This window comes from Planococcus citri, chromosome 3, assembly GCF_950023065.1.
Source record: "Planococcus citri chromosome 3, ihPlaCitr1.1, whole genome shotgun sequence".
Taxonomy (NCBI): Eukaryota; Metazoa; Arthropoda; class Insecta; order Hemiptera; family Pseudococcidae; genus Planococcus; species Planococcus citri.
Window position 1 is genome coordinate 814,546 of NC_088679.1, and position 26,845 is coordinate 841,390.

Consider the following 26,845-nt stretch of genomic DNA (forward strand, 5'->3'; position numbering starts at 1 on the left):
GGAAGTACGACAGAAGAAAAAATTAAACGACAGAGATTAATCGTTACAACGAGTAAAGTTTTCTTTAATCTTTTCATATCTATAGGTATAAACTACCGAGACATAATGCGTATAACTTATTCGCGAAAATGATTGTTTTTCCTCTTAATGGGGTGCACATTTAAAGAATAATTAACAACGTTGCCGTAATTAAAGAAAGCTCGGCGGCGACGGCGACGGGTTCTTTGATTAATGAACGCACCTACGAGTACAATATTAGCTAGATACCTATACCTACTATGCAGACGGTCCCTTTTTAATGTTGGTAGGGCAACAAACTAACAACGTTAAGCGTTAATGTTACGGTAATAAGTTACGTCGATTCCACTGCCTAGACTATTTAGGCCGTATTAAGTGTATATGCGGAAACATCATTCATAACTCGGAGCATTTGAATTGAAACGTAGTGGGCTCGTATTTGCGATTAGGTACTATTTTGACGATTTAAACGAAAAATTAATCTACGACCAAACCTGAAAAAGGGCTACAAGAAAGAAATTGGAGCGCATGCGCATCTTTTTGGTGGCAGGAAATTTATGCTGGATTCCGATGTACATAGGTAGGTAGGTATGGTATACGTAATAGGTACTTATCTGGGTTCCGAAAGAGAAAAAATTACACGGTAAAAGTCAAAAAAGTCCCAAAAGTTCCAAAACATTTTTTTTTTGTCAACTTCTATGTAGGTATAGGTACGTACAATAGGGAGATGAACTGTTTTGAGATCAAAAGATGGCTTAAAAATTCATATTTTCAGATCAAAAATTCCGGGAATTTCGGCGATCTGGATGAAAAGGTTCATGCTTCGGCCCAAGAACATAAATTTTTGACCCTAAATGTTAACAATTCTTCTTTTTGTAAGTTTTCATAAGTTTCTCTTCATACCTACGTAGGTACTTTCAAAATGGCATATTTTTTAATGATTATTGCGCAACATGACCCGCTGAAGTAAACACATTAGGTAGGTACGTATATTCAACGCGAGAAGACCTAAAACAAAATTACAAACCAAGTTTTTATGTTTTGCCAGTTGGATTCGTCGATTTATATAACGCTCTTTCCAAAAGCTGCATACACCCTGTTATTATTAGGTATTACTATATTAGGTAACTATTTATTATTTTAATTTTTAATTTTATTGCAGTACTGTACACATAATGAAACTTCAAACAAAAACATATTCCCAACTTTCGCCCGTACAAAACCACCTGACATACAGATTTCCAAATCGGTCGCCGCTCTTCTACATAACTTCAATTGGACCCAGGTGAGTAAATTTGAATCTTTTTTAACCTAATTTCAATACCTACTCGTGTAATAATTGGATCAAGGTTCACTCGTCGATTTTCGAAAGCAGTCATAAAGATCTAGCCAAATGTACAGTGTGAGTATACGAGTACCTGAAACAGGTACTATGTTGGACAATGCATAATAGTCCGGCATATGACAATAGGAGTAATTGCACCCCCCCCCCCGGTCGATCCCGCGGGACAACTTTTTTCTTAAAGGGCACATCCTAAGGAACATTTTAAAGCAAATTTGCCCCAAAAAAAGTTGGCCTTACTTATCAAATGGCGGCCATTTTGATTGCGCACGAAATTTTTCAAACTTTACAACGGTAGATCGAAAGATCATGCTAAAATTCATCACCTGCCAAAATTTCAAGCGCTAAAGTGCGTTTTTCGAGTTTTGGTGAATTTTTGAAAATCGAATTTAGGCCAAAAATGAGGGAAAAAATCAGAATCTTGCCAAATTGACCAAGAAAGCTGAAATTTGGGATATGCCCTATTTTCGACATGCCAAATCGATTGGAAACGGTTTCAACCCGTTTTGAGCAGTTCTGGAGCCTCCAGCAGATTTTTGAAACTCGAAATTTCCACAAAATTCCATCAAGTTAGAGTTGTAAAGCTGAAATTTATTCTAAAAACTAATTTCAATACGCTTTAAAGTACTGCAGGTGAATTTCAAGTCGTTTTGGAGCCTCCGGCGTTTTTTTGAAAATTCCTGAAGCCTCCAGCAGATTTTCGAAACTTTAAATTTTCACAAAATTTCATCAAATGGAGATGGAAAGCTGAAATTTACTCTACACTCCAATTTCAACATCCTCTGAAGACGACTTCAGGTGGGTTCAAGTCAAATTAGAGCCTCCAGCGACTTTTTTGAAAATTACTAGAGCCTCCAGTAGATTTTTGAAACTTGAAATTTCCCCAACATTAATTTATCAAATGGAGTTGGCAAGTTGAAATTTACTTCGCAGACTACCTGGTGGTTTCAAATGGTTTTGAAGCTTCCAGCTACTTTAAGAAAATTTCAATTTTCCAAAAAAACTCCATACAACCTTTCAAAAAGGTCGCTGGAGGCTCGAAAACGACTTGAAATTCACCTGCAGTCCAATTCATAGCGTATTGAAATTAGTTTGCAGAATGAATTTCGACTCTCCATCCCAGTTTGATGAAATTTTGTGGGAATTTCGAGTTTCAAAAATCTGCTGGAGGCTCCATAACTGCTCAAAACGGGTTGAAACCGTTTCCAACCAATTTGGCAAGTCGAATGTAGGGCATATCCCAAATTTCAGCTTTCTTGGTCAATTTGGTAAAATTTTGATTTTTTCCCTCCTTCTTGGCCTAAATTCGATTTTCAAAAATTCACCAAAAATCGAAAAACGCACTTTAGCACTTGAAATTTTGACAGGTGATGAATTTTAGCATGATCTTTCGATCTACCGTTGTAAAGTTTAAAAAATTTCGTGCAAGTCCCATATGTTAAAACGTAAAATTTGTGATTTTAGCTGACCTGTCAATCAAAATGGCCGTCATTTTGTAAGTAAGGCCAACTTTTTTTTTTGGGCGAGTTTTCTTTAAAATGTTCCTTAGGATGTCTCCTTTAAGAAAAAAGTTGTCCCGGAGGATCGGGGGGGATGCAATTACTCCTATTCTCATATGCTAGACTATAAGTACTGTCAGCTGTGCTTGTGCTGGTAGAGTAGACCTATAACACTGTATGTCATGTCAGCCGCGGTAAAGTGCGTCTGGCTTACCTACGTACCTTAGTCCCTTATACACAGGTACCAAATACCTGTACAGTGTACAGCTGTACACGCTATTTACGTTGACACGCGATTTCGCGAACCTTTGACCAGCGTAAAGCTGAAGGGCTGCGGAATGCATTCCTTTTGCTGCCTCCCCTTTTGTTTTGAAACGATTGTATGTATTTGTACGAGCATTTTTTTCTTTCGAGTGTTTTCGCTTTCGTCGTCGTCGTTGTCGGTCAAACGAACATTCGTCAAAATGCCATTCTTAATAGTTAAGATGGTTGATACGTCCTCCTACGTTACGTCGCGTCGCCTCGTCAGTCTATGTACGTACTCGTATAAGTTTAACGAATACGAAGGTAGCGTGATCCATTTACGAGTACGAGTATAATAACCGTTGATAGATAGGTATCAAGATCACGATCACGATCACGAGGTGAGTGACGCTTTTATCGTTGACAAATTCAAATTGAAGCAACGCGCAATGCCTTTTTACCGCAGAATTCAAATTTTGGGTCAATTTTCATGTCCATTTCGCCCCCCCCCCTCCCTCATCAGAGGGAAGGTTGTACCTAACTGAAAAAAAATGATAAAAGTCGAAAGTGGTGTCGAAATTTAGGTAGGTGCCTACTCGACGTACCTACTTTGGGACGAAAAATATAATTTTAGGGTTCATTTTGTTTTTAAACCCCTGTTTCGTAGACGACGTACGTACCTATTTCAAATTTCTATTTATTAACATCTTGGTTTTTTTGCAAATACGGATACGCTAATACGCTACGCAAGTTGCAAGCTTATCGCGGCGAATGGCGAAAAGAAACAGCTGTAAATGAAAAAGGCTTTTTCGAGATAATGAATGGCATTGGCATTGCGTGGCTTGGCTTGGCAGTTGGCGCAGAGCAGTTTATACGTACTATGCACTATCGGTACAGCATACGTCGAGTATAGGTTATTTACTCGTATTCGTAATATACACTGTATATATAGTCTGGTAGGTGGCAGTGGCCTGTTGCGAAGGGCGATACTAGTTTTGCTCGAAATTGCTAAAATGTGTAAATTAGCGCCAGTTTATATAAATTTGCCACGGTTAATTATCGAGTCTAACAACTCGGAAATAACGTTACGTTTAATTAATAAGAGTTTAAGCGAAACTGAATATAGCGAATTGGCTTCTTTTCGCTTCGCTTCGCGTCTCCCCCCCCCACAGTCAACACCCGCTGCGCTGACGCTGCCGTTGAGCACCCCTCGTAGTCGTAGTCGTAGTCGTAGGCCTGCTGATAGTGCTGATATTACTACGAGTAACTATTGTCGATGTGTATTTTTTTTAACGCTTCTCTTTTTTTTCTTTTCTTTTTTTTTCTTCTCGCTTTTCTTTTTTATGATTATTTCTTCTCTCTTTTTTTTCGCAAAAACAATTTTAAAAGCTCGGTTCGCGATAAAATTTTCTTTTATCGATTCCAGCACGTTCAATGTAGCGTGTTTAAATTAATTCATCGACGTTGGACCGACTGTATAACTGTAGTTTTGCGCGCTTACTCGAATATTTTTCAGCGAAAGGGAAAGTTGTCGCAAGCTACGACAAAGTAGATGCGGCCCAATGGCAATATCAACGCGATAATGACGCTGATGCTGATGTTGTTGTTTTAATATTTGATCTATGTAAGAAGCAAACTTTTTCGTCTGCCGATTTCGGCTTTTCAGAGATGAAGAGCCAGAAGAGGTGCGGAGAATTTTGACAGTGCTCGCGTATTGGTGTAGAAAACTCGTATTTACATGTACAGTAGGCTATACGTATAAATCTACATCGCACCGTACAATACTGCTTGGCTTTTTTGAAATCCTCCATCTACGATTTATTAGTTTTGGGATCTCTCAGCCTCAGCCGGTCAGTCGCAGATTGCAGATTTTAATCATTTTTCATAGCGTATAGTTCGCGGATGAATTTTTGTCGGAACTGTCCGAAAAATCGAAATCCGTACTTTTGCGATTAGATAGCTATAGGTATACATTTTATGGCGGGCTTGGTAGGGTTTGGAGAAAAAGTTCATCTTGTGATTTGTGAACGTAATAACCAAAGTTATATTTGTGCGTATACTGAGTGCTGAGTGAAGAAAATGGGAATACAGATAGTATGGATACTCGTAATAGGTACACTTGGATTCAATTACAAACACGTACCTAGGTATTGTGTATGTAATAAATGGTGTGTAGTGTTATTTGTATGCGGACGATGATGTCAAGGACGCAAGGCGCTCGTATATGTGTGGTAGGCTTATAATGGTTAATGATAAAAGTGATACATATTATCTAAAATGTGAATACGTATTATTTGTTTTACGTGTAGTCCATTCGTATTTATAATTACTGCTACTTTTTACATGTATTAAAAGATACCGTTGGTACCTATATATAGCTAATTTTGAATTTTCGTCTTGGCATGTGGCAGGTTACATTCCTATACTCGAGCAGTCCGGTGGACGGATTTGGAAAAATGGGCGAGACGGCGATATCTGTGCTGGAGAGCGGCGGAATACGAGTTACACAACACGCAACCTGGGACAAGGTTTACCACTACGGTTACTCGCAAAATCCGTTCGTCGATCTCGTTAAACGCACTTACCAGAAAACGCGCAGTGAGTATTAAAATCTTTTCTCTGTAATCTTTTAAAATTGAACGATCAAGCTGCGCTGCGCTGCACCAGCCTCACTACTGTCGTAATACACGAGTAGCAACAGGGGTACATAAGGCATCGTACTCCATTGCACTCGTAATACGTACGATATGTAGACACAGCCTATGCCTATTGCCTATCCACTGCTTATCGTCATTCGTCATTCGTAAATTATTGTCGTAAAGAATGTGACGTGGGACGTGCACTGCGCCAATAAAATTGTGGTGGTTGAGAGATTGGTTCGAATAAGGGGCCCATCAACGGTAAAGTATTCGATGTGGAGCGAACTCTAGCCTCATGGTACTATCGGCGAGTAACCAAGTATACATTACCTACTCACTATACTAACAAGGGAAGCCCCCCACATGATAATCTCCGATTTGAATGAAACTTGGACTGTTGGGAAGAAGACCTCAAAAAACACCCATCTCCCAATTTTCAGCTGCTGAAGTTGATTTTTCGATTTTTGGCGAATTTTTGAAGTTTTGTGTACACAGGTAAAGCTGTTCAACTCAGAAAACTGGGAAAAAATACAAGTATCCATCTCTCCCGCGTATTAACTTCCGGAGCTCAAATTTGGGCCAAAGGTAGTCTTCTAGATACCTGATCGACTCGTACCACCATTGGTCGGATCCGGCCTTCCGGTCAGAAAACAGAATTTTTTACTTTTTTTCTCTTATTTTCGGTGAAATTCGAAAAATGACCGTTTCTCCCCACCAAATGAACTGGAGCAGCTGAAATTTTGGCCAAGGGCTTTACGCTTGATACCTAATCGGTGAATACTACCGTCAGCAGGATCTGGAATTATCATCAGAAATCATATTTTTTGCCCATCTGGTTCTTTATGCCTAGCTGTCATTGAAAAATTTGAAAAACCTGTTGAACCAGCTCATCTAATGCACGTTTGCAGTGCTCAAATTTTGGTCAAACGGTCTGTGCTAGATACCAAATCGACCCATACTACCATTGGCCGGATCCGGCCTTCCAGGCAGAAAACGGCATTTTTTACTTTTTTTCTCATATTTTCGGTGAATTTGAAAAATGGCAATTTCTTCCCACCACGTGAACTTGAGCAGCTAAAATTTTGGCCGAAGGGTTTTATGCTTGATACCTAATCGATTAATACTTCAGTCGGCCGGATCTGCAATTACTCGTATCAATCATATACGAATAGATATCTAGTTTATTAATTGAGCAAATTTAACGCAAACTCGCGCCCCGCATCAAACATTTTTGCTGAATGCGGTGCGCTGCGCTCGTCTCGTCTCGCCCGTCTCGCCTTTCTGTAAATAAAGAGATTCGGATGTACATATACAAAGCAGCATTTCACGCGGGTAGAGTACGAAGTTACTTAGTCAAGCTCCATTTACCAAACAACATTTCGACCCTTATCAGCTATATAGAGATTTTATTGTACGGAAGAGCTCGGAGAAGAAGCGCCAGCGCTGGCTGCGTTGTTAGCTGTTGTGCTGCTCGTCGGTCGCTCCAGCATCAGCGCCAGCGTCAGCCTTAGCTAATGCTCAAAAAATACGGAAGCTGTAAACGAATAATATGTATCATTAATTTTCCTTATACGTACTTACTTATAAGTATTTCTCTTGTTCGTCATCCTCATCCTCATCCTATCGCCATTACCAGAGTATTATTATCATCGTCGTCATTATTTTACGCGCCGCACTGCGTCGCCCGCTCGGATCGCGGATCGCGGCTCGACCTCGTATTTATTCATCTTTTCGTTTTATTTTCCATTTTCCGTTACTCTTTTTTCGCACGAGCTACTACTTGTTCTCGGGTTACGTTGTTATCTGTTATCGTCTCAAAAAAAAAAAACCTCGCGAATTTTGTATATGTATACCTATCTTTTCTGTCTCTATATTCGCGAGTAGATATTTGGTGAAGAAAACTTAATTTTTCCCTCGATAGATGATGCTGAATGAATGAAAACTGCGAATAAGAACGATCATCCGTCATAATTCGGATAATTTATTTACTTATAGGCACGAATTGGCTAGATGTCCGTACTTATTCAGGGGGATGGCGAAAAAAAATGTTGGTGTATTTTGACCAAATGTTCGAGTTGAGAGTTTATTAACACACGAGAGGTGCCCCCGCCGCCCCCGGAGGAAACATACATATACTCGTATTTTGAGCAGATTCAAAGTGAAAAAAGAAAAAAAAACAAAGCTATAAAACTCGGACGGTAATAGCCCGAGTGCACTGATGAACAAATCCAACTCGGGTATGTGTACCACGTATGTAGATTTTCGTATCTGAATTTGCGTACATACTACATATACGCGTAAGTATACTGCACAATATCGAAATGATTTGAAACGAGCTTTCAGATAAGCGGAGACGTGACGAGACGAGACGAAAGGGATATTCATAATAAAAATTCAACGATACGGAAACGTTGCCAAAAAACAGGGTAATACTAACGTGTATAGTCTTCAGTTCTTCACGATCACGTCCAAGTCTTGGTCTACAAACGTGCATAGATATTATATGGATGGGTATACGAGTATGTACACTTGTATGTATGGCTTACTCGTTTTGAAATCGCGCCTTTTACTGCTACAAATTCGAAACAAAAATGAGGACGTTAGGCCCCGAGTGTACTCGTTTGGCAGGGGGGGGGGTAGTGAAACGGTCACTTCTGGACGTAGATCTCGCTATCAAAGTTTCAGCCATTCCAGGCTCCAAAAGGTGAAGTGTATAGAGTACAGACTGTGCATGTGAATATTTCTCCCATATCGTATTTCGGAAACCCAAAGTATCTACGAATAACCTAAATACGAGTAAACGAATTTCTGGTCGTTTATTCGCAATTTACGCATCCACGTGGGCTTCTCAATTCTTTCAAGAGTATACCTAACCAATTTAAGGTACCTACCTATTCCATTCTTGATTTTTCGCTTTGCTTTTTCAAATAAAGTTTGGTAGGTACGTAAGCAAATACGATAAAGCATTCATTTTTCAAGTTGAATACTAATTCGCGAAAAGTAAAACTGAAGTTTAGCATATCTGCGAAAAAAATTTCATAAAATGGACCGTTGGTATCATAAAACGGAGACTAACGGTCTATTTTTTGAAAATTTTCGCATTTTCTTTCGGCAATTAAAGCAAAAACTAAAACAAAAGTAAGTAAAGAAGAAAAAAACAAAAAGAATCGCTCCCTCGTTCATTTGTTCATTAAGTAAGTCGATTGAAGATTATGCCTTATGGTTGTAAATTTTGTTAATCGTAGGGTGGAAATTTTTTAGCGTCCGTTCGTTGTCCGAAAAATTGGCGGTTTCTTTTGTTCCTTTGTTTTGATTGGGGTTGCGCTGCAGCCAGTTCGTGCTGGGCACGATTGCCAAAAGTACGTCTTTCATTTCTACTCGCACCATACTTACTCGTACGAGTATACACTCGATTCTCGACTCTCGAGCCATTCGTCAGATCTACTGGGAACCTTTTTCGAACATTTGGTGTTTTATTGCCGCGGCAGTCGACTGGAGACGCCGGATGCTGCGGCCTGGTGCGGTTGCGGTTGCTGTTGCTATCCACCATTCCACTATTCCACCGACGACCGGCGACCGGCGACCGCCGCACACCACACCGCCGCAGATTGCGGCGCTTATACAGCATTTCATCGTCGGTACCGCGTACGCGAAAATGCGAACGCGTACGTGTTGGTGTTCCTATACAATCGTACACGAATACACAAGCAGCAACCTGTCAAAAACATCCTAACAGTCGCAGTTCTTAAGCTCGAACCAAATAAACGGTTATTTTCTTCACTTTTTTCTTTTCCCTTTTTCTTTTCCATTCGCGTCGTTTTCGTCGATTGTCTTTTTTTTTTTCGTACGGCAGCTTTTTACTTACGAGCGGTGTTTTTTTTACTCGCCGAGCATTTTATCTTTTTTTCTCCTCGTCAGTTCCATCACGAAAAACGTATAAATTTTCGCAATTTTCTTCGTTTCACGCGCGCACGATTTTTCGCCGATGCCAGGCAGCCAACAGCCAGCAGCCAGACCACGCTCGCGCTCTGCCGCAAAAGCCAACTCGACGAATTACGAGTATCAGCGAATCGGTCAATCACGCGCCTTCTCCTGTCGACGAGCTTTTAAGTACGAGTATTACCTACATACTTGCTGTACGAACGTGACGGTAGCGCACAATCGCACATTGACCGCGATTCTTTTCAAATTCTTAGCTGAGAATACGCAATCAAAAAACACGGTGAAGATGCTTTTCTTCGCACATCAAAAGCTGGATTTTGCGACTTGAAATACGATACCCAAGTAGGTACGTGAAAAAACAATATCAGCAGGGGACGCCGCAGCGGTGGTGGTTGGCTTTGCAGACATTTTGCGGTACTTTCGTGGGTACATTATCTAAGACCATTTACAGGGCTTTTTTTTTCGAAAACTCTGAAAATCTAAAATTCACTGGAGGCCCCGGAATACGTGAAAATCACCGTTAGAATTTTTGATGATACATAGGTACATAGGTACTTACTTATACATATTATGTAGCCGAACATGCAGAACGTTGAGCAAGGGAAAACGATGATGGTGATTTGCGAAGCAAACAGATCCACCTGATGTCACTGTCAGAAAATTGGCCGTATTACTTACGAGAGGGAAAATTCTGCTCGTTATACGTTATTACGAATATACTCGTACATAAGTCCTGCGGAGCGAAAATTTATTACGAAAATTCCTCATCGCTAAAAACAACGATGAAAAGTTGCAAACAATTGTAGACACTATCTTATATTCAGCTATTCAGCTATTCAGCTAGTATTCGTATTATTAATGTCATCTAGATACGCGTACCAGCCGCCACGCCGCGCCGCCACTTTAATTGTAGCTCGCAACAAAAACACGCTGCTCCGCAGACTTTCGATAGTTTATAATTGTCGCGTTGCCGCCTCATTCGTCTCCTCGTCTCTTTGCATTTTCTTCAAAATCTGACGAGCCGTTGCCCGTTGGCCTTTGCTGTCGAAAAATGGCTTACGAGTAAAACGTCGCGTCGTCGTCGTCGTCCTCCTCCTCGTCTTCGGAAAAGTGTACGTCGTATAATTTATGCGGTAAGTTACAATAAATTATCTCGGTTTTTAGGGTGTGTGCGAAACATTCCGATAGGACCTGAGATGAAAAAAAAGGTAGAATTTTGGCCAGGTACCTGCTTCTCTTTTTTTTTACTCGTATTTGACAGATTATAATTACTTTTCACGAAAAATGTATGTACTCGTAGGTATGTAGCTCACGATGATGGCCTTTTTCACGATATAATTTCGAGCCAAGTTCTCTCCTCTCTTTGCCAGCTTTTAAACACGTTCGAATGTTTGTAACATTTTTCTACGCTTAAAACAATTTTCCTTTTGCACCTGCCATAAAAAATAGTCTTACCGTTACCTAGATGGTAGATCAAGATACAAAGTTAGCCACTCCAACGTACTGCATTTTAATGCTGCCATCGCGGCGTTAAGGCCGCGCGTTGCACTGTATAAGATGTCAAATTGCAATTTTCAGAGAAAATGGCCTTCTCAAATTTTGTACTCGTATTTTTATTGGTCTCGAAAGAACACTATTTGACGAGGTGTTAACCATCGATTTGAACGGGGCCGTGATTTTTGAAAAAAAAAACATAGTCTGACGTGAGAGACTTCCATAATCAAAATTTCAGCTAGGTACCTAAATTAATTCTTTGATTTTGTCGGTGAATTTTTGAAAATTCGAAATTGACCATTTTCGGCAATTCGTGGATCCTATTCGGTAAAATCGACTCGTCCCAACACAAATGTCACCATTTCTGGCCATTCTGAAGCCTCCAGTGTGATTTCCGATTTCTCCTGGCAGTTTAAAATTTTTCCAGAAAACGAACGTGGAAATAAATTTAGGCAGCTAAAAATCGAGTTTTGGCCCATTCTCAACCTGTTCAAAAGGGTTTGTCCACATTTAGCCGATTTTCAGGCGGACACGTTGAGTGTGTTTTTTTTTTGACCAGAATAATATGGTACTTACCTATAGGTAGGTAGGTACCTACCTAAAGAAAAACACACAAAATCATATTTTTCTGTTCGAATTGAAATTTTTGAAATTTTTGAAATTTTTGTTAGGTAATTACTTATTCAAAAGCGTGGGAAGGAAATATTAGCTCGGTATCACTACTCGTATAAGCAAGTAAATAGGTAAAATTTACTACTGGCAAAAAGTTGCACGCCTATATGTATATTTTCGACTCAATTGCCGCGTGTTTGGTCGTAAATCTTGTTAACGCTAACGTCAGGCCCCTGCGCCAGATTGCTGCAAAGAAAACATCGTTAAAAATTCAACAGTTATGCGAGAAAAGATTTGTTTTTGTGTCTCAGTGTAATTACGCTAAGCTACGAGCGTGTATGCGTACTAAACGAACACTAATACTCGAATAATTCGCAGTTTGTTCATATTTCACGCGCCAAAACGGTATAAAAAAAATTCATCGCGTCGCGTCTGTCGTAATTTTGAATTAAGAGAACAAAGTTTTTACGATTCGATTTAACCAGACGCGTCGTGATTTTAAGCTACGTACCTACATAGATAATGTAGGTACCAGATACAGTCTGGTGATGCTGAGCAATGTAGGCCAATGGCCTACCCGCATCTACCATGAGCATTTTCTTGTTTGAATGAAAACAGTGGAGATGAAAATACATATAAATGCGCATCCATGTACGTACCTTACCATACGTGAAGTTAGATCACAAAAAAAAAGTATCGGAGGATTTTGACCAAATTCATCGAAGATCTTTATTTTGAGTTTAAATTCATTCAAAAAAATGTTTGCTTCGAAGGAGCCCTTAGTAAGAAGATATGGGTCATTGGGTCTTCATAGAGGAAGGATTTTCGAAAAAATTGTCGTTTTTCGCACTAGTCCCATAACCGACCAGTTTTGTAAAAAAAAATAACCAGTTCCAATGAAATTCTGCGTCGTTATAGGTTATTTTCTTCAAAATCCGCGATCACATTTGGCGTTCCACTGAACAGTTGAAAATTTGCAAGTTTTGAAAATGTTTTCTTCTCAAATATTTCGCATTAGGTGCTCTTAACTACATTTATGTACAAAACCAAAACATCGAAAGATATCACATGCGTATTTCTAAAACAGGGAAAATATTTTAGAATGCAGTGGTACCTTACCAATTTTTCGGTCGTTACAGCCAATCATTTAAAAAAATTAAAAATTGATAAATTTCAACTACTTTTCTCGACTTTTTGAAATGGGTGTGATTTAATACCACGACAAAAAAGGGCGTCAGCATGACAAGCATAGGCACTTTCACGCCAGAAAAATCATTACCACGACTAAATAGAAAATTCCCGACAATAAAAAGCTTACCCCGACATGAAAGGTACTCCAACGACAAAATAATGTATCAAACGACGAATTAAAAAATTCACGACAATTTATTACTTTCAACTGCTATATAAGGCAATTCACGACAAAATTTTTCTATTGAAAACAGGCATTTCACCGACAGAAATAGACGTTTAAAAAATATTAAAATGATACCAAAAAAACGAAGTAGGTTTGTAAAAAACTGCTGTTTATAGAAGTAATGTTTTGTGGACTTTGATGGGCGACCCCCCTTCCTTTTTTGACCTAGGGACGAAGCGAAAGGGGGCCAAGGGGTGACAGTTTGCCCCCCTCCGGTTCCGCGAAAGTAGGAAAAACTTGGAAAATTGTAAGAAATTCAAGAAAGTTGAGAAAATACAAAAATTCCAACAATATTTTAGTTTCCGTTTTCAAAAATTCAAATTTTTTACAATCATGTATTTTTCAGTATCGTTCATTTGCCGACAAAATCGCTGATCTATCCTCAAAATTCTCATTTTTTTCACAAGCTTTTGCCCTCGCTTCGCTTAGACCAATTTAGTTCTCTTCTACTGAGTCACAATTTCACTCACATTTTTTTGAAAGAAACCCTCAGTTGATTATTTGTCAAAAATTGTACAAAATACAATTGTAATTGAACGGATAATGTTCTGTCGTGTATGAAATTATTTTGTCGTGAATACTGCTCATCTCGTTATTAAATTGTAGTCGTTCATAAATACTTTATTGTCGGGCGTCATCTGGCGTGGAACTTCATCATTTTTCGTCGTTCATTCATCTTTTATGAACGAAAAAATGCTTGTCGTGATGACGCCCTTTTTCGTCGTGCAAAAAATATTTCCCCTTTTGAAATTGACAATAATTTAATGATCAAAAAATTGGCTCCGCTGCGTTCCAGAATAATTTCCCACGCAGTTTCAGAAATAATAATATATTTTTCGAAATTTTGGTTTAATTATTAAGGCGAAATAAAAAAAAAATCTCCAAAACACGAATTTACGCGGAAATTTACTCGAATTATTCGGCTCGTGTTTTCTACGAAAAAATCAAATTGAAAAACTACCAACGGTATTTTGGGAGGGAAGCTCCCAGATGTAATGAATTTGTATGGCTAAAATTTATGCTAGGCTGGCGATACCCTTGACTTTATTTTTTACATGGCCAATGTTGTGGAGGGCTGCGGTGTTGGTGTTGGTGTTGGTTGTTGACGGATGATTTTGCGTTGGCAAATACGAGTAATTCGTAGCCGTCCGAGCGAACTGGATTATATAATTTATTGGCCGCGCCGCGTCGTGAAAAAATTTCAACTACACCCTCGTCTCGCCTCGTAAAAAAAAATTACCCCGAGATAGGTCGAGGTAGCAATAGTGTAAGTTAGTAAGTATAAAATGCTGGCTGCGATAGATAGGGGTAGGCGTTCGGCGTTCGGCGTTACGTGAAGCACGATATTAAGGGTCGCGATTCCGTTCATAAATTTTCGCATATTCGCGCAAATATTCGCAATTCGCACAGCGGCGCAGCGTCGGCGACGGCGTCGGCGTGCTCCTTTTCATTCTAGCACAACGCAACTTTTCGACTGTTAACTGATATCACTTTGTTATCGGTGATTTATTGGCGTTTTATTTTTTCAACTTTTTATTCGTTATGCTCTTTCTCATTCTGACTAAATATAAAAATGCCACCGTCGCCGCGTCCAGATTTGAAAAATTACTTCGGTTCCAATTTGTCGAACGGTTTGCCGTTTGCCCGCAGCTATAAGCTATTCAACGCGAGTTCGTCTCATCGTCTGTACGTCTTCTTCCTTATGTACTGAAACGAGGGCAGCGGGCACCGGGTAGCTAAATGCATTTCACCTACTTACACGTTGGTACGAGTTCATTTTGTTCATTGTATGTCTAAATGATTATATCCAGAGCTGGCTGAAGATGTGAAATATTGAAACCACATTCATTTCAGATAGTTTACTTATATCCACTCTTTATTCAAGTACCAAACTTATTTGCCTTTTTAGAAGATTCGAGGTTTACCTAAATCGGCCACTTGAGAATTTGTGGTGGAAACTGGTAGAGAGGGAAATTAGGTACATATTGAAAACACGACATTAAATCCACAAAAATGTGTAAGAGACTGTTCTTCCTAAAAAAAAAAAAAAAAAAAAAAACTATGCAGGTATCTGTGACCTCAAAAATGGCGTTTTTGAGAGTCGTTATTCACAAATTTCGATTTTAGGGCAGCGAAGCACCCCCTCCCCCAAATTTGGGCGAAACTTTCAAAACGAAATCTGGGACATGTGACATGTCGAATTATATGTTTTTGGTAACGCTGAACACGAATATGACGTCAGATTTCTGATTGGACCCCACCCACGGCCCCCAACACCTCCCCGAATGAGGTAAAAATTCAAAAAAGGGGTTTGTTCGTGCGACACATGAAATAGTATGTTTTTTGCGACGCTTAAATCGAATATGACGTCAGATTATTAAATGGACCCCATCCATGGCTCCCAGCACCTTTCCAAAGGGAGTAACCTGAAAAAAATGTTAAAAATAGTTTCATTCGGGTGACACATGAAATAGGTAGTACGTTTTTGATATCGCTGAACACGAATATAGCCTCAGTTTTTCAAATTGACGGCACCCATAGCTCCTATAACCTCCTCTCATGAGTAATTGTCCAAAAAATTTGTTAGGGGCCATGGATGGGGTCGATTCAATAATCTGACGTCATATTCGATTTAAGCATCGCAAAAAACATACTATTTCATGTGTCGCACGAACAAACCCCTTTTTTGAATTTTTACCTCATTCGGGGAGGTGTTGGGGGCCGTGAGTGGGGTCCAATCAGAAATCTGACGTCATATTCGTGTTCAGCGTTACCAAAAACATATTATTCGACATGTCACATGTCCCAGATTTCGTTTTGAAAGTTTCGCCCAAATTTGGGGGAGGGGGTGCTTCGCTGCCCTCAAATCGAAATTTGTGAATAACGACTCTCAAAAACGCCATTTTCATTTAAAAATTACAACATTATAAGCAATACTCCAGAAATTACTTCTAGCAGTGGCGTAGGTACCATATTAACCTTAATTAGTGGTGATTTGACTATGGCGCACCCGAGGTACCATTTTGGGTAAGTTATATGTTGTACTAGGATCAATACTGCATTTCTAAAATATTTTTCAAAAAGTGTGCCGAAAGGCCTTGAGGGGCAAGGGGGACTTCAAATAATTGAATCGAAATTTCGGAGAAGGAAGAGTGAGAGGAGGGGGCTGTTGATTTTTTTGGGAAAAGCCCTTATGCATAACGTACACTTTGGTTAAAGTTTGAAAAAAATTGGCCGAGTCAATCCTGAGAAAAAAATTAAAAACGATTTTTGATATTTGTGATCTGTCACTAGAAAACCAACCTAGTGTCCAAAACGTAAATTTTACAGGAAGGGCATTTGAAGTTTTGAGTCTATGTATCAGGCGATCTAAAATTTGTAGGCCCATGAAACTTGCACCACTTTTGGCCCCCATGAGTGCCAACATAATCCGATATTTTTTTTGTCAGAATCATCACATTCAAGGTTGCCAAGTCCAATAATCGAAATTTCCCAAAATCAATTTTTCGATTTTTTTTTGAAATTTTTGCAAAAAATGTTGCAAAAACTACCTACCCGAGTATGAATATTATTAATGAAGAATAAGTTATTATTATTAAATTTATCATGTTTCTTAACAAATCTGTTCAAGGTGAAAAGAGTTTACTTTTCCAGCTCAAGCCTTACTCAAATTTCAAAATATGGCACAAATCCTCCAAATGTGGGCCGATTATTGCGAAAATTTGCATTTTGACTCCCCAGAACATAAATGTACCTTTCAAGAAAATCAAAAAACAATTTTTTTTTAATTTTTACTGTTTTGACCTCAGATTTAGGGTCAAGAGAATCGTTCGCGAACGTTTCAACCCCCACAGTCGGATTCAGCACCCTAAGTACATACTACTAATATCCACTATAAAAAGATATCGATTTTTTGGACACTAAGCTGGTTTTCTCGTGACTGATCACATTTGAGGAATTACTCAAGAACCACTCAGAGTTGAGGTCCAAAACTTGAGGAAAATACTTATCTTGGGGGTACCTATACATCACATAAGTTTCACCTCCGAAGGTCTCGGGGGCCACTTGACCATACTTATCTGCCTAAGGCCATTGAGGCTTAAAATTTTCGTATTGAAGTTGTTCGATGCAAATCGACAAAAAATGTTGAGATTTCAGTGAAACATTTCGAAAATTAGGTACATAAAAACTTAGGTAAGTACCTAACTATAGGCAAATGAGTAAATATTCTGGCCTCTCGTTGATTTTTTTTTCATCATAAAATTTGATCATTCGCTCGAGGTGAACATTAGAGAATTATTTTGTTGACCGATGGAAATACGAAGGACCTTATGGTGGACTAAATTTTTGAAAATGGGGAGAACAAAGAACGTCTCAAATCAGCTGCTAGATATTCTCTATATTTTAATGTGCTAAAAAATTATCTATCTACTGATGAAAAATCCTCAAAAAGTTGAAGGTCGGCACGTTGGCGAAAAAATCTAGCTTACAATTTTTTTGCATCGGAGAAGGTATAATTTTTGGCCTATAATACGTGAAAACGAATAGGAATTTTTCGCATGAAAAATGTGATTTTTCTGGATGCTGGTGATGGGTGGAGGGGTTACCGAGGTGAATTTTTTACATACAAAAATTGAATTATTTTCAAAATCCAAGCCAAGAACAGATTTAATCTTGACCAAGGTAGGTACCCTTGCATAAACTTGCCAAAAATTGTATAAAATTTCGCTGAAATGACTTGAAATTTTGAAAACATGAATAAAAGCATAAAATATTCGTACGATTACCATAATACATATGTATGTAATGAATCTCTATATTAATGCTAGCTTTTGGAGACCAAAAGTAAGTACACATAGATATAGTATTGAATCGAATCGATTGCGTTCAAAAATGTACGAAAACTCGAGACAATTTTGCACCTTTTTCAGGACTCGCGTCGGTTTTTGCGGTAAGTTTTACCCTCTATTTCAAGCAGTTAAGAATTACTACCTAAGCTCTTTGAAAAATTATACTTCTTGGAAGTACGAGTACGTACGTTTACCTACACCTACATACGCACTCGCGGACGGCAGTCGTAAAAAATGATGACAATTTAGGAAAATTTTAGTTGAGGAAAGGGTGCACTGTGCAGGTACCTAACTAACTGGGAATACAACGAGTAGGTACCTGCGTTGCTCGTTGCACGTATTGTTGTACCTAATAATGTTCATTATTTTACGTCTAACGAATCGCCAACGTCACGTAGCGCGTTCCATAATCCTGCAAACATTCTGGGTTTCTGGGTCTGGACGGGTGAGCGAAGAATTTGGACTTTGTGCCGAACAACCTAGCCCTTATTTTGTTGCAATTTTCTTCTTCGTCATTCCCCGTCTTCGTGCTAAAATATGTACTACCTATGGGTCTTCATTTTGGATCGTCATTTTCGTCGCGATTTCAACTTGAGAGTATTAAATACGAGTATTCGAGTATATGGAGCGACGTGCACGTACAATTGTGTTTTGCCTTTTGCCCACGCTTATTTAAATGAGACCGCAACTACGCACGTATTAGAGGTATCTGCTGGTAATTTGCTATGGGTAGCCTACATGAGCATTAAGCAACCCACAGCTACAGCTCATCTCATCTCATCTCATCTCATTTCCTGGTAGTTGGCCGCCGCTTATTCGGCTTTTCGGCGATTGTTATGTGTCTTGCGTCTTTTCGTCTTTTCGCCTTTTCGTCTTCACGTTCGCTGTTCGCTGTTGGCGTTTTTCAACCGATCAGTATTTTCAATTTTCATTTGCTCGCTCGGTATTTGACAGGCATCGGCGTCGATGAATCGAATGTCGTTTAAACTAAATGAAATAGCTTCTTACTCAATACGTGGAAAATTACTTTCGCAGTTTCGCCATCTTTCTCTTTCTGGTTTGACGTGTCGTGTCGTGCCGTGCCGTGCCGTTCTTCTTAATTCTATTAGTGCGTCTGGTACCTACCTACGTAGTTCGTAGAATACATTCGTAAGTACCTAATAAGCGAATGTAAGGCTGACAGACAGATATGAGGGGTGAATACCTACGTTTGAAGAACTGCCTGCTCCAACTCTATACGATAAGTAGGTACATATTTAAATTCGATCTCTTTAAACTTTAGTCGTCGAGCAGTTTTATTCATCTCTCCTGGCACTCGCGTTTTCTCATCGTCGTCGCTGCTAAAGCTGCCTCCTTCCCGCGTTGCTCTTCTGGGATGAAAAATTTCGCGCAGATGGTGTGAATTGACACGAGTAATTTGTTTTCAACTTATATTTGTACGATAAGAGTGAAACGAAAATTGCACGTAGGTACCTAATGTACATTTAAGTAAACGGTATGCAATATAATATTATGATATTACGATCTTACAAACATTTCCTAATGTTTTTTATCACAGACACCGGTACCTAGACCTACCACCTAATGGTAAATACGCGTACCTATTCGTATTATCTGACCTGGCCGCAATAATGAGCAAACAACGCACTGCTACGAGTACAATCTACGAGTAGGTACCACCAGTTGTGAGTTGTGTACACTGTACACAACATATTACTTTCCTACTCGTGTCGGCACATCCTCCTACAAATACAATTTATTTCTATTACTTTCACGAGTAGGTAGTAGCCAGTAGGTACCAGAACACTACACTCGCATTTAGCGATGCATTACTACTTGCAAGACGTAAGTCCCAACGCTCAAGTTCACTGCAAAAGTGTACTTTCGGTCATGCAAACTTTCAGTAGGTACTTTTTGAGTGGTACGAGTACAACGTAGCTAAACGATCGAAAAAGTGTTTGTTTGCACAGCATTTTTCACCCTCAGACGGTTTCTTGTATTTGAATTCAGCGTACCTAGACCTACTATCTACCAAATGACCACTTTTTACTTTTTTCCCCAGATTATTTTTCTCAATTTCTCACGTTTCTGTATTCGCTTTGAAATTCGCAATTGTTTAGTGAACAATTTGCGTAGGTATAGGTAACGAAAAAAACAATTTTTGAGAAATCTAGGAAAATAATTCTACCCCTTGCCCAAGCGGAGTGAGGGTGAACATTTTTTGGAAAATTTTTGAAATTTTACAGTCGATTTGGCTGGCTTGGGAGAAATTTTTCCAGAAATGTCGACTGAAAAACGACCACAGGGTTCTTCGCTCCGGCTCTGGTGAGAATGCATTCTTGAATCTGTTCTTAAATTATCTATCTTCCAAATGTAGGGGTATACTAGGTACTTAGGTAGGTAGTTATTCATTTTCGAATCGCGTTCGTCGGTATAGAACCTGCGCAACATAGACGTACATATTTATTTACGTACGTAAATAGACGTAGCTCTGCCTGTAGTAGGTAAATAGTCTACCCGCTCTTTGCTGAACTTTATAGGTACCTTTCATTCGTGCCGAAATCGACGAAGCAAAGGATTTGCAAAGTTGACGATAGCAGTAGAGCGTCGTCGTATTTTTTTTTTTTTTTTATAAGCGATATGGCGGACTTTTGAGATGAATATTTCTAGCTACCTACATAAGTATATGTAACAATATACCACTAAGTACATTTTGTTTGTTTGTTTCAGTTTATGTTGTGCTCGGACAGTATTACGAACATTTAGGACTGCTATCGGCCATGAATGACATGAGCTTATTCGAAGCAGGTAAGGCTAAGTTATCGTACTTTGATGCGATATGTTAATTGTTAGTGCAGAATACGTTCACGTCTGCTCGTTGTTATACTTGTAGGCGAATATTTTGTCGTCGGCATCGTCACTCAAGCGTACGACACGAAAGATCCGGGCAAATATTTAAGGAACGCGTTCAATCAGACAATCACGCCGTCGCTGGTGCAAAGTTACAAAAACTATCTGGCCGTTGTACAAAGTCCAGCCCAAGGATTCGAAGCGTTCAGCAAAAAAGTGAACGAGTACCTGGAAAAGCCTCCGTTCAATTTCGAAAATCCTTTGACCGCCGAAAGTAGGGAGAAAAAGGACAACGAGAACTCGACAAAGCCGTCGTTTAATTTTGAAAATCTTTTGGCGGTCAAAAGCAAAGGGAAAAAAGTGAGTATCTATCTACCTGTCTAGTGTCTACCTACTTACACTTAGGGCTATCTTGTGAAAGAGAAAAAGACGCGGTTTGCGTTTGCGATTGCGACATGCGACATGCGACTTGGCCTCGACAAATGACAAAAAGACGAGTATATCTATGTGACCATGTTTTTGTGTAAGATTAGTACAGAAGCGGCTTATCTATACGATGCGGTTCACTTATACGCGCAAGCTTTACTCAAAGTTCTAGAAGCTGGAGATGATCCGTTCAACGGTACCGCCATCATTCATCACGTGAAGAAATGCTATTATAAAAGCGCATTAGGGTAAGAGCTCCATTAATTTCCTCAGCCTCGTACGTAAATACGAGTACACTACCGCTTTGCGACTTTCGAGTTACTTATACTTTTACTCGATAGTTTTACCAACGTGTATTACCTTTACCTATCTACGAGTAGCTTTCTCTGATTCGTTAATCAAAAGCTTTTCGCGGTTAATACCTATCTAGTATCTACTCGCTCGGATGAGACGAACTATAATAACAAGCCTTAGCTTTAGCCTGAGCCTGAGCTAAAACCCATTTTCTCATCCCACCTCTATCTTTATGCGAGTGCGTACGATCACAATGTAATATCATTTTCAACATATCAATAACCTCAAACTCGTGTTGGAATCTGAAAACTTGATAATTTGCTGTAGAGTATGGTACTCGGGTAATTTAAATGAAAATCAAATAAAAAACAAGTACCTACGTACATTATTTTAAATCTGAAATATCCTGCAATCGTGAAAGTAAATTGAACTTCAAATAATATAGGTAGCTGCTGTACCATTGAAAAGTCCTTTTCTTTCTCTTTTCAATTGTGTGCTTGTTTTGGTTTCTGGCCGCCACCAGGACCAGCTTTAATTAATCAAATGAATACTTACAGGGTTGCAATAAAGAGGAAAAAAAGTTCTTTTCATTGATGTATGTACGAGTACGAGTACGAGTAGGTATTTTAAACCAGCCTTCAAGATCATCGAATATGTACTTTCACTTTGAAAAAAAAGCTCAGATCAATTTTTCGTCCCTTTTCCTGGTCTTTACATATGTATATATGTATATTATTTCCACACATTACTCAAAAAAATGAGGTATATGTCGGCTTCGAAATTCCACTTCTACTGAAGAAATGGTGTCAAATTCAAAATCAGCGGTATCAAAAACATAAGGTTTGATAGTTTCTTCGGGTATTGTATCACTTCGACGAGCAAAATTGAAGTACAGCCATATTTTAGAGGGTCTTCTGCGCTGGATCCTTTGTGCGACTTACGCGGTAATCCTTTTTTGCTGCTGTTTCATTTCCTGCATTGTTCGCCTTCATCGAGTCGTACTAGTCTCCTCCAATCCCTTCTTCTTCCTATTTTACTGTTGATGTTGAATGAAATTGTAATACGACGTTTCGGTAAAAAAAAAAAAAAGATAAAAAGTTTTGGATTCATTCCAGTTTTTTTTAGCATCTAACAAATCGAACTTTCTTCATAAGTTTTTATGATTTCCAACGAGTAGGCCTACAGGGGGTAGGGTACCTAAATAAATTATGAAAAAATACAAAATATTATTCGATTCGCGGTTCGCGAATTACTCCTAAAAAAAAAAAAAAAAATGATTCCACTTGTAAAATTGGCATAGAAATGACACGATGGAATGTCTTCATAAATTATTGAAATCTTGACAAAGTAGCCCAGATTATTAAAATTTATTTAAATAATGTCAAAATTGCAGAAAAATGTGTAAAAATTGTTGGAAGTGTCGTAAAGTTTGTTTAACCGAGTTTTCGGAGATTGAAAATTAACCGTAAATAATTGATAAGACAATTAGCTTCGTGGAGCAAACTTTCCGAAAATCGTCAAAAGTTTATTATAAAGTGTCGTAAAAATAGCTGGAAATTGGCTGAAATTTGAGGGAAGTATCGTAAAAATTTCCAAATCGTTGAAAAATTTATAAAAGATTACGAAAATTTGATCAAATATAACTACCATATCTATGTTGAATATAATATTTGACAAAAATATCGCAGGAAAAGTAGGTACCTATAAAATTTCCATTAACGTTGCTTTAAAAAATCACCAAAAAATTTGTGAAATTTTATATGTAAATGAACGTACGTACCTAAAAATTTTGATATTTTTAATGGGAAAAGGGCCAAATTTGAATTTTTAAAAAGTCGCTAGAAATCAAGAACGAATTGCAGTGCCTAAAATTTGCATGCCGATTTAGTTGGTATAGTACGTACTTACGTACGTCTACGTACGTACTATGAAATTCATTGCTCGTCAAAAACAAATTTGTGAGAAACGTAGGCCCAACAGGTAACAACCTCAAACAAATCTTAATTGAAAGAGGTGCTTTTAGTAGTAACAAACAACAATAACAACATAAAGAGTACGAATACCTATGATAATTGATAGCTTGATTAAACTGTGACTCGATTTGTAGGTACATGGTACATATCGACGAAAACGGCGATGCGGAAGGAAATTATACGGTGTTGGCTTTAAAACGTCGTCCCGACAATGAAACTGAGTACGGTCTATATCCCGTGGCAATGTTCAATCGTCTGGTGCCGAACGTTAAGAATTTACCGGTAGGTAGAGTACGAGTACGAGTACGAGTACGAGTACCTACAAAAAATGCATATTAGCTCGAACGTTCACTTTTTACCATTTTAGCGAATACTTGGCCAATACCTATGTATAGGTACTTATATACCTAGTCGGATATACGACACAGGTAGCGATATGAAGAAATATGTACATAGAAATATGCACCTACGGTACATACGTACATATGTAGTTACTCGCACCATTCGTATAGGTACATATTATTACAAACGCTCAGTGCCAACATCGTCAATCATGAACGCGGTGGCGGCGGCGACATCGACATCGACATCGACATCGTCCTAAAAACCAAATATACAGTACCACAGTACGAATGTACGACAGTACGAGTTAACGATTACGCAACTGGACGATGATCGTTGGTCGATTCCCCGGAGTACAAGAAACGTGTTACGCCATTACGCCATTACACCATTACATGCCCTCCAATCTAAATTAAGACATTTCCGTGATTTGTTGCGTTGAATTCGCCCGAGACTCGATGCCTGATGCCATGATTTTCTTCGTTTCCTTTTTTTCCCGCGTTGGTGCGCGTATTTTTCCTATTTTCTTCTCATTATGTCGTAGTCGAACCTACTCAAACTCGGCCCATACTTGATATAGGTACTGGTAGGTAGTTAGGTACTCATTAAATGTCTTCCCTTCTCGCAGACCTCCTAAATCTTACTGGTGCTACATATATAAAATTCCAGTTTCCGGCGAATGTTTATTTTAACTCTCTGATCTCTGATATTTGTACTGTACCTAAGTACATTTATTTTCATTTTTATCTCAACAGGAAATGCAAATGATTTCGGATATTTATTGGATTAACGGAAAACCGCCGGTTGCAGAACCTGTCTGCGGATTTCAAGAAGAAAGATGCATTTGTAAGTTATACCTACCTAGTACCTAGGTCTAGAGCTATACGTATAAACCACCTATTGAGAAACTAATTTGTTCATTTTTATTTTTGCGTTATACGTGTTTCTGCAGCCTACACTTTGGAGATATTATTCAGCGTGGCCGGATTCTTTTTAGTTGTTTTTCTAGTCATATCATTTGTCTTGTACAGAAATTGGAGATACGAACAGGAGTTGGATAGTTTGCTATGGAAAGTAGATTACAAAGATATCGAGATGAACGATCCAGAGAGCAACAGTACCTCTTCCAGTAAAATATCTCGCGTAAGTGTGCAAGTTCAAAATTTGATTTAAAAAAAAAAAACCACATTCGACACTTGTGGTTACTTATTGACTGAAATTTATGAAGATTATTTTCAAGTGTAGTATTTTTCGCCCTTAGGTAGGAAAACTTACGTGGTACCATACTCATGAAACCATTTTGCTGTTTTTTTTTTTTTTTTTTTTTTTTTTTTTCTTACAGACTCTTCATCCATTAGTTGGAACTAGTCAAGTATCGTTAAGTTCGAATCCCGATGCCGATTTTCGATATTCTGCCATTTACACTACCGTTGGCATTTATAGGGGTCGAGTTTTTGCTGTTAAAAAAATAAAGAAGAAAAATATCGATTTAACTAGAGAAATGAAAAAAGAACTGAAAGTGGTATGTACCTACAGATGGGACTCGATCGTGTTGTTATTGTTGAAAGTTGAAATTAAAATTCATAAAATCAACTCCTTTAATTTTACAGATGAGAGATCTGCGTCATGATAATTTAAACGGTTTCATCGGCGCATGTACTGATCCCCCGAATATCTGCATAGTTACTGAATACTGTGCTCGGGGTAGTTTAAAGGTATCTAGTTGAAATTGAAAATACTACACATTTGCATCGCTTACGAATGAAATGGAACTTCTTTGTCCTCTAATCTATGATAAATTTATTACCGATCTGATTTTCAGGATATTTTAGAAAACGAAGAAGTAAAATTAGACAATATGTTCATTTCGTCGTTGGTGGCCGATATTTTACGGGTAGGTACCTAAATTATTTATTTTTGTCTCAAATTACTCGTACTTACGATTACGAATCATGCAACTGTCAACAATACAGAATATGTACCTGTTGAATTTCAGGGTATTTTATACCTACACGAATCACCTGTTCATTGTCACGGTAATTTGAAACCATCCAATTGTTTAGTGGATTCTAGATGGGTTTTGAAATTAACCGACTTCGGATTTCACGAATTTAAAAAAGAATCCGAAGATTATCCGCATCATTTCTCGCAGCACGACACGTATCAATTAATTAACGACAACGTATCGTGCAAATGCGAAGGTAGGTAATGAGAAACCAGACAGCGAACGATTTTTTTAAATTTTTTGCTTGGAATAAGTAGTGCCTAGCTAGGTAATAGTCAGTTCAATGCCACGCGGTCGCGGTATTCATTTATTTTTACAGGACTTTTGTACAGAGCGCCGGAACTACTTCGAGATTCAAACTCGTACATAACGGGTACTCAAAAAGGAGACGTGTACTCGTTCGGTATAATTTTGTACGAAATAAACGGTCGACAAGGACCGTTTGGAAGTTCTACGTGCCTTACGTTATCGGAAATGCTGCAAAAAATAGTCGATCCTAGTGATTCAACGACTCCATTTAGGTAGGCAGAACATCGCATCAAATACACCCTTCGGTGCTGAATAATTGTAATTTCCGCGTAATTTTTAAGTACCTAACCGTGCGTTGCACTCGTCAACTTTTCTGCCTTCTTCGGCTGTTTTTAGCGCTTGACTCATCTTAATGTTCATTTGTTCGCAGACCTCCGTTAGATTTATTGGAAAACAGTTTCGATTTTGTTCGGGATTGCTTGAAAGAGTGTTGGGCTGAAAATCCGGAAGATCGACCGGAATTCAAAATTATTAGAAATAAACTACGGCCGATGAGGAAAGGAATGTAAGTATACTTGAATAACGTAAAATTAATCGAGGCGTTAGCTCATTTTATTTTTGTTTTACCTACACATAGGTATGTATTTTTT

The 26,845-nt window shown here is 38.6% G+C and overlaps 1 protein-coding gene across 1 annotated transcript in view; it reads left to right on the forward strand.

The window, feature by feature from the left end:
- The window catches only part of LOC135841995 (guanylate cyclase 32E), a 49,961-nt gene that overhangs the window by 20,344 nt on the left and 2,772 nt on the right, over positions 1–26,845 (forward strand). Inside the window, exons 4-17 of the mRNA XM_065359257.1 lie at positions 1,181–1,303; positions 5,514–5,700; positions 20,787–20,864; positions 20,950–21,266; positions 21,435–21,580; positions 23,734–23,881; positions 24,697–24,787; positions 24,894–25,084; positions 25,284–25,463; positions 25,552–25,656; positions 25,764–25,835; positions 25,938–26,142; positions 26,266–26,467; positions 26,626–26,760. Of these exons, the coding sequence (XP_065215329.1) occupies positions 1,181–1,303; positions 5,514–5,700; positions 20,787–20,864; positions 20,950–21,266; positions 21,435–21,580; positions 23,734–23,881; positions 24,697–24,787; positions 24,894–25,084; positions 25,284–25,463; positions 25,552–25,656; positions 25,764–25,835; positions 25,938–26,142; positions 26,266–26,467; positions 26,626–26,760 (2,180 nt within the window). The remainder of the gene's footprint in view (positions 1–1,180; positions 1,304–5,513; positions 5,701–20,786; positions 20,865–20,949; positions 21,267–21,434; positions 21,581–23,733; positions 23,882–24,696; positions 24,788–24,893; positions 25,085–25,283; positions 25,464–25,551; positions 25,657–25,763; positions 25,836–25,937; positions 26,143–26,265; positions 26,468–26,625; positions 26,761–26,845) is intronic.